The 14510-nt window shown below is 36.9% G+C and overlaps 1 protein-coding gene across 1 annotated transcript; it reads left to right on the forward strand.

The window, feature by feature from the left end:
• The first annotated feature begins 723 nt into the window (after positions 1–723).
• Positions 724–9620, forward strand: LOC139493510 (uncharacterized). The gene is made up of 2 exons (XM_071281991.1): positions 724–1135; positions 7005–9620. Exon 2 carries the CDS (start codon positions 7005–7007, stop codon positions 7806–7808), a length of 804 nt encoding a protein of 267 aa, XP_071138092.1. The 5' UTR covers positions 724–1135; the 3' UTR covers positions 7809–9620.
• Positions 9621–14510: the final 4890 nt, after the last annotated feature.

Genomic DNA, 14510 nt, shown 5'->3' on the forward strand with positions numbered 1-14510 from the left:
TTTATTTTTTTTATTTTTTTTTAAACTGGCATTTCAAGGGGAGATAACTCCAAAACAGTGCATTTTCTGAAGAATTCTTCATGAAATTTTCCTATTTTGTATTTTAGCCGGAAAAAACGTACGGTGACCCTATTTTTTCTGTTGATATTCTCAAAGCATTGTCTGAAAGCTATCTTTTCCTTCAGTATTTAACAATTCTATCATTTTATTTAGTTTCTAATCACAAAATGGTGTTTTTCCTGTATAATCCATACAAAATCTGTCAATTTGTCACGTCCTGTAGCTTGAGAAAATGCACGGTGACCTATCATTTTTATTATATTTTTCAACATTTATCAATAGATACTACGTTTTGGCAAAGTATGAACAAATTCTATCATTTTTATTTTAGACTCCCATACCACCTTAAAACATCCTAATTTATGTTTTATTGTTGTAGTTGTTATCATCGGTTATATATGTTATAATCATGTCAACAAAATAATGTAATTTGCCTATACACCTCAGATGGTGACTGGTAAACAGATTGATTCAATTTTATAAGTTAATAAATACTTCCTTATCATATTTTTATCAAAAGATTAAAACTGTCGGAATGCTGTCTTGTACCTAAAAAATGAATAAGCGATTAATAATACATGCAGGACTGATATCATAATCCAAATAACAGGAAGAAAGAAATATGAGGAAACTTACAAACGTATTTAAGATAAGAGTGTGATGAATTTGCAAACTTACCTGGTTCTTGCTTATTTTATAATCCGATTGTAAAGTCCAACAGAAAGAAATATCATTCATTCCCTTCATTTATTTACACATTGTTTTACTTTCACTTTCGATTTGTTTACATTTTACTGGGTGAGTAGTAATTGTTTTGGGGTCAGGAATTGACCTATAAATCCGGAATTCCCACGATCATGATCAGTTGTTACAAAGTATATAACCGTCACAATAGTGCTTTGTTATATCATATATGCTTAGGTGTTGTAAAACGTTTTAGTGATAAAGTCGTTTTTGGAATAGTCTATTGTATGGACGAGTCTACAATTTACTATATATACCAAGGTTTTCACAGTTCACATTGTTCTGGGTTTAGAATTCAAGCCGAGCAGTTGGATACAAGAGAAGAAGAAAGGTGAGATTAATCTATAGTTCTGAATAAGAATTATAAGCAGTGGTCCTGAATAAGGAGCCAATTGATTAATTCAGTAATTGCTGCTGAAGAAGCAGTGGCTTCAGAAAGAAGCATTGGCGGTATACAAAATAAAGTATTTCCAGTGGTCCTGAGTAAGGAGCCAAGTGATTAAATAAGTATAGCTGCTGAAGAAGCAGTGGCTGCAGAGAGAAGCATTGAATAAGAGCAAAGAAGTGACCAAACAGTCCAACACACGCACTGGCCCAAATAAAGTAGATATAAAGCAGTGGCTACAAGTAAAGCACTGGCTCAGTATATTAATAATACGTTGCTTTTAGAAAGCATTGGCTAAGCAAAAGTATATCAAGATATTTACTATCATCCTTGGCATTTATCGTCTATTACCCAAAGACTTCTTAATTTGGAAGCCCAGCATTAATATAAAGAAAATCCGAATACTCAGTTGATAAAATAACGCTACCAATTCTTGAGCCTTGACTGTATCCAGAGAAACGACTCTGGTACGAAACCCAGAGTAACGCAGTTGCGTACCCCCGGTACGTGACATATTTTTGGTGGCAGCGGTGGGATACAGCAAGGCTCTGGATATATTTTAAATAAAATATTAAAAATGGACAAGTATAATGAGTTAGGGCAACAAATAAGTTTGTTAGAAGAAGAATTAAGCGATCGAATGCAGACTTTAATGAGCCAGGGACCAAGTGCAAATTTATATTCTACCCCAAAAATCCCAGTAAAAGATTTAAGTGACTCTGGTATAATTCAAACGCGTCACGGCGATTTCATGCAAGATACGCATCGTGCCAGTATCGGTACAGATCGGAATGTTCCAAGACCCGAAGTTCCGCGTTTATATGGGCCATTTACCACTATAAAGACGGACGACAAAGGAGCGCGGCCAAAAGAACTGACAACGCAGAAGACACACACTACAAAGAAAGAAGCAGGAACCGAAGCAATGCCGATGCCAGATGTATCACCGATACTGAGGGAAGAATTACGCCAAAACAAGCCAGTCCGCAACACTAATTCCGCTGACAAACCTAGCCACGGGAAGACACGGCGCGAAATTAAGCTTGCCAATTATGATGGAACGAGTGAATGGAGCGATTTTAAGTCACATTTTGATGCCTGTGCGGTGATCAACAACTGGGATGACCAAGAGAAGGGTCTGTACCTTGCAACAGCTTTAAGAGGACAAGCACAAGGAGTGTTTAGTGATCTACCTACTGAGAAAAGAATGGATTATACTACCTTGATAAAAGCATTGCAAGAAAGATTTTCGCCTCCAAACCAGACTGAGTTGTACCGAGTACAATTAAAAGAAAGAAGACAAAAAGCTAGTGAAAGTTTGCCGGAGCTTGGTCAGGCCATAAGAAGATTGGTAAACAAGGCTTATCCTAACGCACCAAGCGAGGTTAGAGAAACTTTAGCAAGGGAACAATTTTTAGATTCTCTTGTGGATTCAGAGATGAGAATAAGGATAAAACAATCTAGACCTGAAAACCTCAATCAAACCATATGTCTTGCCGTAGAATTAGAAGCTTTTTACAAGGCTGAAAGAAAATACGACACTGGCAGAGGTCATTTGCGCGCCACATGCACTGAACCAAATGAGTCTTACGATAAAATGGCAAAAATGATGGAAGACTTTTCAACAAAAATTCAATCCCTCCAAAAGGACCTTGATAATTTTAAAAGCGATATGACAAGGAAAGACTCCGATACCAATATGCCTGGATGGAAAGACAAGATACAGTGCTACAATTGTGGAAGATTTGGACATTTTAGAAATGAATGTAGAGCTCCTAAGAAGCCTTACAATGGAAGCAATGGTAGGGGAAACGGAGCAGTGCGGCCTTTACACTACAACAGTCGACACAGGCGAATGGAAAGAAGAAAAATTAACGTGGGAACAGATGCTTCAAACATGGAAGCTGGTGCGTACATTGACGTCGCCGTTCATAACCAGCCTACCAAGTTTTTAATAGATACTGGTGCCACGGTTACTTTAGTTTCGCACGCTTTGTTTTACAGAATACAGAAAAAGGAACGACCGGAACTTGAACCAATAACCCAAGTCATTATTTCAGCAAATGGAACAGAGCTGAGCATAGCTGGTAAGGGAATGTTCTGTATAGAGATTGGACAAGACAAGTTTATAGTCGAAGCTTTGGTTGCCGACATATCTATTGACGGGATACTGGGTTTAGATTTTATGAAAGAGAATAATTGTAAAATAGATTTACAACAGGAAACCCTTCAATGCAAAAGTAACACATATCCTATGGCGTTTTCTGGCAAAATAGGCTGTTACAGAATTTCAGCCGCAGAGGATATCAGTATACCACCAGGAACAGAAGCTTTTGCACGTGGTAGGATTAATGACTATGATACGTTAACCAGTAAACTGCAGATAGGCATTATTGAGCCAAGCGAGAAGTTTGTGAAAAGGGACAACGCTTTACTGGCAAAGACCTTGGTTGAAGCACGAGAACAAGTGCCAATTAGATTGCTAAATGTTTCAAATAATGTAACAACAATACGAGCCGGAACCATTGTTGGAGAAATAAGTCCAGTAGAAGATGTAATCACCATGACTGAAAACACCAGAAAAGAACACAAAAATCCAAAACTAGACAACGAACTGCAGAAGCTGGTCAATGAAGCAAGTTCCCATTTGACTGAGAAGCAGAGACATCAAGTTACTGACTGTTTGCAGCAATACAAGTCGCTTTTTGCGCTGTCCGATAACGATCTCGGATGTACTAGTATTGTACGCCATCGCATCAACACCGGAACAAATTATCCTGTCAAACAACCACCTCGGCGGACACCGGTAGCCATGCGCGATGAAATTGACAAACATATTGACGATATGTTAGAGCGAGGCGTGATCGAGCCGTCTGAAGGGCCATGGTCATCAGGGATTGTACTTGTTAAAAAGAAGGACGGGTCGACTCGCTTCTGTGTCGACTATCGTCGACTCAATGACCTTACGGTAAAAGACGCGTATCCGTTACCTCGAATAGACGATTCATTGGAGCAGCTCGCTGGCAACAAGTGGTTCTCAACTTTAGACCTTTGCTCAGGTTATTGGCAGGTAGAGGTAGAAGAGAGTGACCGTCCTAAAACTGCGTTCGCGACACGGCGTGGACTTTTCCAATTTCGTAAAATGCCGTTTGGGCTCGCCTGTGCTCCGGCAACATTTGAGCGGTTAATGGAAAGAGTTATGGCTGGACTACAGTGGAACATTTGCTTGGTGTATTTGGATGACATAATTGTAGTTGGCAGAAATTTTGAAGAGATGTTAACTAATTTGCGACAGGTTTTTGATAGATTGATTGACGCCGGGTTAAAGTTAAAACCCAAAAAGTGTTCGTTGTTCGCAAAATCAGTGTCCTTCCTTGGACATGTAATAAGTGAGGATGGTGTTGCAACGGATCCACAAAAGGTGGAGGTTATTAAGCAATGGTCAGAACCGAAAGATGTAAGCGAGTTGCGCTCATTTCTCGGCCTGTGCGGATATTATAGGAGATACATAGAAAATTTTGCAGGCATTGCAAAATGTTTGCACAAATTAACAGAAAAGGGTCGCGAATACTTGTGGACAGAGGAGTGTCAAGATGCGTTTCAGACATTGAAATCCAAGCTTCTCGAGGCGCCACTACTGTCACATCCAGATTTTTCGAGACCTTTTATACTTGATACGGACGCAAGTCAGTCTGCAATTGGAGCAGTCCTGTCCCAGGAAATAGACGGAAAAGAAACGGTTATTGCTTATGGTAGCCGTACACTTTCGAAGACCGAGCGTAAATATTGCGTCACTCGAAAAGAGTTACTCGCCGTAGTTCATTTTGTTAAGCATTTTAGGCATTTTCTGTATGGAAGAACGTTTGTTGTCAGAACTGACCATAGCTCTCTGCAGTGGTTAATGAATTTTAAGAACGCAGAAGGACAGCTTGCGAGATGGCTGGAAGTCCTTAGTTCGTATAACATGAAAATTAAGCACCGACCTGGAAATCAACACAGAAATGCTGATGCACTTAGCAGAATGCCATGTAAACAATGTGGCTTCGAACAAGACTGGGAGAAGAAACTAGTACGTGTTAATGTTGTTACACAAGCACCACCTATAGAGGTGAACGAATCAGCTATCTGTACAAATGATGGGAGTGATGAAAATAAGACGCTGTTGGTACTACAACAAGAGGATGAAAACATATCATTGATAAAGAGTTGGGTATTAAATGGCAAGAAACCGCTTTTCAAAGAAATTGGGGAATGTAATTATGCAGTTAAGAGTTTATGGTCGCAATACGAAACATTGAAAGTTGATAACGGTTTATTGTGCAAGGAGCAAAGCACGGGAGGCAAACTACGCGTCATCGTACCCATGAAAGAAAGGCGCGTCGTTTTACAGCAATGCCATGACAATAAGACATCCGGACATCTTGGGATAAGAAAAACATTAGGAAGATTAAAATACAGGTTTTATTGGCCTGGAATGCGTCGTGATGTGGTGGCCTACATAACAGGATGTGAGACTTGTGTAAGAAGGAAAGGCCCACAAAAACGAAAGAGAGCGCCAATGCAGATTCAAAGGTCAGGCTTCCCTATGGAAAGGATAGCCGTCGACATTTTGGGCGAGTTGCCAAAAACCGCCAACAACAATAAATATATACTGGTGATAGCTGATTACTATACAAAATGGACAGAAAGCTTTCCCATGGAGAACATGGAAGCATCGACGGTTGCAAATATCATAGTAACAGAAATTATTTGCAGATTCGGGGTACCTACACTGATTCATTCAGATCAAGGAAGGCAGTTTGAGAGTGAGCTTTTCTCTGAAATGTGTAACCTCCTACAAATCAGCAAAACCCGTACAACCCCATATCACCCACAATCCGATGGTATGGTTGAGAGATTCAACAGTACTCTAGTAAAAATGCTAAGTGCGTACGTGGACGAGCATCACACAAACTGGGATCAGCTTCTACCTTATGTGATGATGGCTTACAGAACAGCTGTACACGAAACAACCGGCAGCACTCCGAACCGTATGATGATGGGAAGAGAAGTAGCTACTCCTGTAGATATTATGTACGAACTCCCAAGGGAAGTGAAGTCTATTCCAGCTAACAAGTGGGTATGGGAGTTACAGGAAAGAATGGAAGACGCCCACCAGTTTGTACAGAATCATGTTAACAAAGAAATGCTTCGGCAGAAGCAATATCATGACAAACATTTAAGTTGGAATAAATTTAATAAAAGTGATAAAGTGTTTGTTTTCTTTCCTGTTCGTAAGCTTGGCCAATCCCCTAAGTTTACAAGTTATTGGCGGGGTCCCTTTAAAGTGTTAAAACAATACTCAGAGGTAACATACCTAGTTAATTGTGGCAGAAAGGGTCGACCACAGGTAATACATGTTGATCGCATGAGACAATGCAAGGATCAACGTTTGTTAGGTGAACCATTACTAGGAGAGCGTTTACAAGGGCTCGAGCCGTCAAATCAGGTATCCGAAATGAACGATCGAGCCCAAGTTGTTGACGAAAGCGCCCCAATTGAATTTGATTTTGAGAATACATATGAGACCATTGAACAAGACGAACACATTAATTTACCAAGATTAAGACGGGAAAGGAAGCCTCCCACTTGGTTAAATGATTATGTTCAAGATTAAAGTAAAAGAAAATATAAATAAAAATAAAAAAAAAAAAAAAAAAAAAAAAAAAAAAAAAAAATATGAATGAATGAAACGTGTATAGAAAGTATAACTGTACATAACATTTAATTTTGTATATACATGTATATATTTACAATGAGTTCTCTTATATTACAGATGGCTAACACAAAGAAGACACCACGGGAAAGATGGAGGTGCCCTGTTTGCCAAGTACGGTTCCAAACAGAAAAGGAGTTGGAGGATCATGTTATAGCATGTGCAAAGAGAAGGTCTTCAGAAGAAGAGTACTTATGTGATCTGTGTCCTTACGCAACAAGCAGGAAGAGTGACTTCACAAGGCACCAGAGAAGGAGACATGCAGCATCCTTGTCAGCCATAGATGATACCGATAGTGAATGGGAGAAACAAAATCCAGGCACACTATCGGATGTCCTTGGAGAGCCTACAAACAAGAAAGGCACAACAGGTAAATCAGTGATGGTCACAGGACCACTTATCAAAGGCAGAGTAGTTAGGAAAAGCACGTCTCCTCTACCAGTGGCTACTTCTTCAAAGAAGAGATTACTAGAAACCCTTAAGAGTTCATTAGGACCACAGCCAATAGCCAAGAGATTTACATTGCCGAGGTTGCCAACCACAACCGCAACTGTAGTGGTACCTCCTGTGACAAACTCGTTTCTGATACCGAGAATGATGGATACTGATTCCGATGACAGTTCTGTATCAAACCCATCACCACCATTGTTCTCGTCATCACCTATGGACTTAAGAACTGTTACGACAACTACGACTGGAACCATCCCAAGCCTTGTGCCAGCACAGGTTGTCAGGCCAGTAGTTACCCCTGGATTGATGCTGGTTGAAAGAAGAGTGTTAGAAGATATAAGGAAAACGGAAAAGATGTGGAGGAAACTGAAATCTGGAAAAGATGAAGTGACATTTGATATAATAAGCATATAAATACCATAGCCAGGAAGGCTTGACTGAATTATTCAGTGATCAGTCCGACGGGATACGTTTTCAGATTGCTCTATCGTGTGATTTATTTGCAAGTGAGTGTTCGCGAAGAACAGACAATACAGATATTTAGTTACTTGTTAAAGGAAAAAGATTTCCAAGAAATTATGAAAACTTTTGTGTTTTATTGTTTATATATAATGCCTTGTTTCTTTGAATATATAACAATGATGTCCGTCGGATGGGGACGTTAAATCCGAGGCCCCGTGTTCAGGGAGTACCACGCTTTGTGCACGTAAAAGATCCCTCTCAACAAGCTCTTTGAGTGGTCCATAAGTGGCCGGTTGTTAGGCAAAATTATTTCATACATGTTTTGGCTTTGTGATGTTTTCGGTGGTTTTCAAATTTGCTATTTGGCTTGTTGGTTTTCATGGTCAAAATTACTTGTTCAAAAATCTGTCAGCATGCATATTTGAAATACAGATGGAAAATGATTTAAGGGTTCTTAGGATAAGGTTAACTTCTAAAGTTGATGCCCATGTTAAGTAATAGTGAACAGTTGAGTGGGAATCTTGTCATGTCGGGTAGATTATACATCTACGAGTTGTTTTAGTGATTAGTTACTGAAGAAGTAACGGTAACCGTTGTTTTAGTGATTAGTTACTGAAGAAGTAACGGTTGTTTAATGATATTTAGAATTGTGGTTTTTTTTTTGAATGACATGGCTCGAGGCAATACCCGGATAGAGTTTGGGACTGAAAAATGTCCACTTGATGTAGATGTACTCAATTGATTTTGGTAAATGCCGGGACGCATTTCTTGGAGGCGTGGGTAATGTGATGAATTTGCAAACTTACCTGGTTCTTGCTTATTTTATAATCCGATTGTAAAGTCCAACAGAAAGAAATATCATTCATTCCCTTCATTTATTTACACATTGTTTTACTTTCACTTTCGATTTGTTTACATTTTACTGGGTGAGTAGTAATTGTTTTGGGGTCAGGAATTGACCTATAAATCCGGAATTCCCACGATCATGATCAGTTGTTACAAAGTATATAACCGTCACAATAGTGCTTTGTTATATCATATATGCTTAGGTGTTGTAAAACGTTTTAGTGATAAAGTCGTTTTTGGAATAGTCTATTGTATGGACGAGTCTACAATTTACTATATATACCAAGGTTTTCACAGTTCACATTGTTCTGGGTTTAGAATTCAAGCCGAGCAGTTGGATACAAGAGAAGAAGAAAGGTGAGATTAATCTATAGTTCTGAATAAGAATTATAAGCAGTGGTCCTGAATAAGGAGCCAATTGATTAATTCAGTAATTGCTGCTGAAGAAGCAGTGGCTTCAGAAAGAAGCATTGGCGGTATACAAAATAAAGTATTTCCAGTGGTCCTGAGTAAGGAGCCAAGTGATTAAATAAGTATAGCTGCTGAAGAAGCAGTGGCTGCAGAGAGAAGCATTGAATAAGAGCAAAGAAGTGACCAAACAGTCCAACACACGCACTGGCCCAAATAAAGTAGATATAAAGCAGTGGCTACAAGTAAAGCACTGGCTCAGTATATTAATAATACGTTGCTTTTAGAAAGCATTGGCTAAGCAAAAGTATATCAAGATATTTACTATCATCCTTGGCATTTATCGTCTATTACCCAAAGACTTCTTAATTTGGAAGCCCAGCATTAATATAAAGAAAATCCGAATACTCAGTTGATAAAATAACGCTACCAATTCTTGAGCCTTGACTGTATCCAGAGAAACGACTCTGGTACGAAACCCAGAGTAACGCAGTTGCGTACCCCCGGTACGTGACAAGAGAAACACTTTTTTGTTTATATTTGAAAGGACGATAAAGAGGAGTGGTTATTTTATGTACATTTTAAGTCTCTTTATTGATGATCGATGCTGAAAATTGAAAACCTGATACAAATTTTAATAGTGGATATAAAAAAAAACGGACAAAAAGTATAGCCAAACACACACATCAATGAATCAGAGCTATTCATGCGGGAGATAACTTTCACAATATCGATATGAGTTGCTACGATTTATAACACAGTATCCGTATTTTCTTTCCATTACTGAGGTACTTATACTTATTATACTAGGACTTGAAAATTAAGATTAACAATATTTTTATCTTACATTGTATTTTCATTATTTAAATATTCTATTTTTTTTACAATATTTTTATATATCTGGCTTTCCAAACTTTCTATATGTGCTTAAGTGTAATACTTGTACGTCTTCTGCTCACTGAAGTGCGTATATATTTGAACCATTCAATTTTAATGTCTCCGTGTTGAAACTATCAGATAGAGAAGATGGGATGAAACAGTAAAAGTAAAATTATCAGTACTGCAAGTTAAACAACATTAAAAGATTTTTGTCATGAGCTATATAAAGAAATAGACAATTAAAAGGATAGTTTTGCAAAGTTTATTCACTATCAATGGAAAGAAAGGGATATAAATAAACTCTTAGACGCTCGATTAAAAAGTGCTCAAAGACTTTAAAAAAATCGAAATAAGAGAGTATTTAGAACTTTAATTTCAGAAGGTTTTGTCAAAGGTAATCGATATTTCGGGTAGAATATCATTTTCATTTCGAAAAATTAAGATTTGTAAGCAGTTAATTTGTAAATATGATATTTCACTGTTTGATTGGATTAGAAATTTCAAATTGACCTGAAACATACCACATGGTCGAAGAAATGATGAATGGGATATGAACTTTGTCCTTCATTAGTCTATTTGCAAATTACCGATTTGATTATGTTATTACACACTTTCAAAACAAATTACTTCCCTTTGTCAATCGTAGACTGGTTCCATACCGGACATTGTTTACTTTTGCCTATGCAATGCATGACTTTTGCCTATGATGAATTGGAAGTGATGTGTCGGCGGTTTAACGTACTTTTTTTTTTTATCAAAAATAATTTCTAATGTCAAAATTATTTAGTAGCTTACCAACAAATTAATGTTATTAAAAGATTTGAAAACCTTCACGGCCGACACTCGGCTAACCGAGAGATAGGTCGGTTCATCTATATTGAGTATGCGGCTATATCAGCGGTTGGTCTGTTAATCGGGTTGGTTATACGTCTGTTAAGAGTAAAACGCACAATTTTACTATTAAAATCTATTTAATATACAGATTTTAGGTACATTATTAGAATCAAATCAAAAAAAGAAAAGTGTCTGACAAAATGATATATGTCATAGAACATTTTCCAACTGTAAAAACATTTCATAGTCTGCGCAGTTTTCAGTAAAACTAAAAGGCGTCGCGCAAGTATGTAGTATTGATGCTTATACGCATAGCAATTTTTGTAATGAAAGGCGACAAAAACAATTTTAGATATCATTTAAAGGACACAAAATCGTACTTTGGTTCTAAAATATAAATTGAAATTAGTAAATATTTCATAATTGTAATATAACGTGAGTAATACCACGTTTTAGTGAACATTATGGGAATAAAGTCTGTTAATGGGTTGGACAATTGAAATTGTGTCAGTTAAGAGTTATTTAGCCACGACAATAGTTGTGCTACCTTTATATTTTCCCTTTGAAAAAGTGAAGAATGAGATGCTCTTGAGTAAAAAAAATGACAATACGCTGCAACAGTATCCTTCTAGTAAGAACATTTTTATTTTGACTTCCTTTTAATTTTATTAAGGGGTTTGTCACTTCAATATATGGATATGGATTGCCTGCTGGAATATGCATGAATCTATTATTAACGTTTTCTTCAGCCTTAATTTTTGTGTCTGTTCAAAGTAGCACGTTCTCAAATCCGTCCGAAAGTGTCTTTCTAATACAACACAGGGTACATATAACATGTTGTCGTTCTCATATGCACATGATATTTGTCACTGGACGTTAAACTCTAAATCGTCAACATCATCCGATTGGTTCTTTTCTTCTATTACTGAATCATCTGTTGTTTACAAATCTGTCTAAAGAAGTAAATGGAAAGGAGCGAATGCAGCTACATTTGGTTATCTTAAGTTTTAATTCATTTTATTCCGTTTAGTTCCTTTCTACATAAGTGCAGAGGAGAACTGCAGTTGTCCGCATGTAAACTTTTAGCATTTATTACCAATATGAGTACATAGCAATCCGTTACTGTTTCAACACCCAGGGGTGTTTCATGTCTTTATTCTCAAACAGTTATTATTTTTTTCTATCTTTTTTTATGCCCCACCTACGCTAGTAGAGGGGCATTATGTTTTCTGGTCTGTGCGTCCGTCCGTCCGTTCGTTCGTCCGTCTGTCCCGCTTCAGGTTAAAGTTTTTGGTCAAGGTAGTTTTTGATGAAGTTGAAGTCCAATCGACTTCAAACTTGGTACACATGTTCCCTATGATATGATCTTTCTAATTTTAATGCCAAATTAGAGATATTACTCCAATTTCACGGTCCAATGAACATAGAAAATGATAGTGCGAGTGGGGCATTCGTGTACTGAGGACACATTCTTGTTTATTAATGCATCACTTCCTACTGTCCTTATCTATTATTCTATATATTCTGTGTTTCCATCCAGATTCTCGTGTATACAATGAGGGTCTGGATTGGGGGTGTTGTTTATTTCTATATTCTTTAAATTGTCTGTTACTTTTCTCTACATTTTATTTTATCTTACTCATTGTTATTTCTTTATTCTTTATATATGCTAGCATCCCAATATATTTTACTTACTGGTGTTTAGTTACATTACGACGTTTATCTCTGATTTATATACTGGTTAATACCAATTTAGATACAAATTAGTGTCATTCATGACAACCTAAAAAGAATCCACATGATATATGCGACCATTCTTAGGTGAAATCAATATGTATAGATTATAACATGCCCTTTTCTATATTAGCCCTGGTATCATCCCGAGACTCCCATATCGGCCTCGAGGCTTTAGCCGAGGGCCGATATGGGTCGAGGGATGATACCAGGGCAAATATGGAAAAACATGTTATAGTCTTTAAGCTATTTATCACATATTTAAGTGTTGCAGAAAAGAGGGAAAAAAGGTCAATTATAACAATTTAATGAAACATAACAGGTAAATCTTAAAAATTTATCCGTATCCGTAACAAATATGTGATAAGATATAAATATTAACACATAGCTGAGAGGGTGATAGAGCAGATTGGGTCCCGAGAAAACATTGTCATCCGCGGCGAAGCCAAGGGTGACAATGTTTTTTTCGAGGGATACCGATCTGCTCTATCACCCTCTCAGCTATGTGATATTTGATTTATTATAATGAATGTCCTATCATCATTTTCTTTAACAGATGAGTTTTATTATAAAGTATTTTCTATGTAGTCACGTACTTGACAGCGTAACGGGTATTTGAAAAATCATCAGAAGTGAAGTAAATAGACAATAGTAGTGCATTGACTTGACATATAAACGATACAAGGATTAGGCCCGAAACGGGAAAAAAGCTCTGCTATCAAGAAAAAAAATATTTTCAATTGTTGTTATTTTGTTATTGTTATTTATTTTATTTAAATTTTGGGTAAATACCCCTTTCAAAAGGCCTCATATCTGGCTGAGGAATATACATCACAATGAACATGATGAAATGTGCATCACCAGTTGAAACCCATCGATGGTGAACGAATGCGTTTAATATCAACAATAAGCATAACACACACTGATTTATAGGTTTTAAAGTGAAAATATTAACAAGTGAAATACGTTTTTCCAACAATTGTAAAAGAAATAAGTTGAGTCGTTCCACGCTTCGTTGTATAGTAAATTAGAACTTTAAGCATTGTCTATAAAATAACTTGATGTAGATTCAATTCATTGTCGTTTAAACTGCCGATTTTTGATTGGTCTAGCCGAGAGAAAATTGTCACCCGCTCAGCCATGTGATAGAGTAAATTAACACCTTCGTATTAGGCAATCAAAATATGGCATTTTAACATGATGTATAATAATACTTTAATATTACACTTTTTTATATCAGTTTTCAATATTCATGGCCTAAATTCATTGTTCATGTCAGTGTTTCCGTATATATTATGTTTCATTGCTCATGTGTTGTTTCCGTATATTTTAGCCACTCGTCTTGAGCCTACCCATTTGATCCGATAACACCCCATACAGCAATAAAATTATACGTTTATTGCCATTCATAACTCTTAACAGACCAATTAACAGACCGGGTTTTATACATCCGACCCATTAACAGACCAGGTTTTAAATAAAGATTGATTTATGTCACCAAAGTACAGATTTTTGTGTAGATTTTTCACACAATGATATCAATTTGGTTGACAAACATAATGCCTGTCTTTGTTCGATGTTCAAAATATCGTATATAAGTAAATTCAACCAACGTGCCTTTTTGTGTACATTTTGTGTGTGTAAAATGTGTATAAATTTATTGATGAGTAACACGCCTTTTCATTTTATAGATCGTACATCGAAGCTAGAAAAATGATAATTACACCACTGGATTCAGTACATTTAATTGTTTTGTTAGACATGAATTATTTTTATAATAAACATATATTTAAAAAGTTATACAATGAAACATGCAGAATTTCCAATGATTTCCTCGATAACACCTGATTAACAGACTTTAGCCAACCCGATTAACAGACCCACCTCCGATATAGCCACATACTCAATATAGATTAACCGACCAATCTCTCGGTTAGCCGAGTGTCGGCCGTG

This window comes from Mytilus edulis, chromosome 10, assembly GCF_963676685.1.
Source record: "Mytilus edulis chromosome 10, xbMytEdul2.2, whole genome shotgun sequence".
Lineage (NCBI taxonomy): Eukaryota > Metazoa > Mollusca > Bivalvia > Mytilida > Mytilidae > Mytilus > Mytilus edulis.

Excerpts from the sequence above, each read along its gene's own strand:
- LOC139493510 (XM_071281991.1), top strand. The coding sequence starts at position 7,005 with ATGGCTAACACAAAGAAGACACCACGGGAAAGATGGAGGTGCCCTGTT.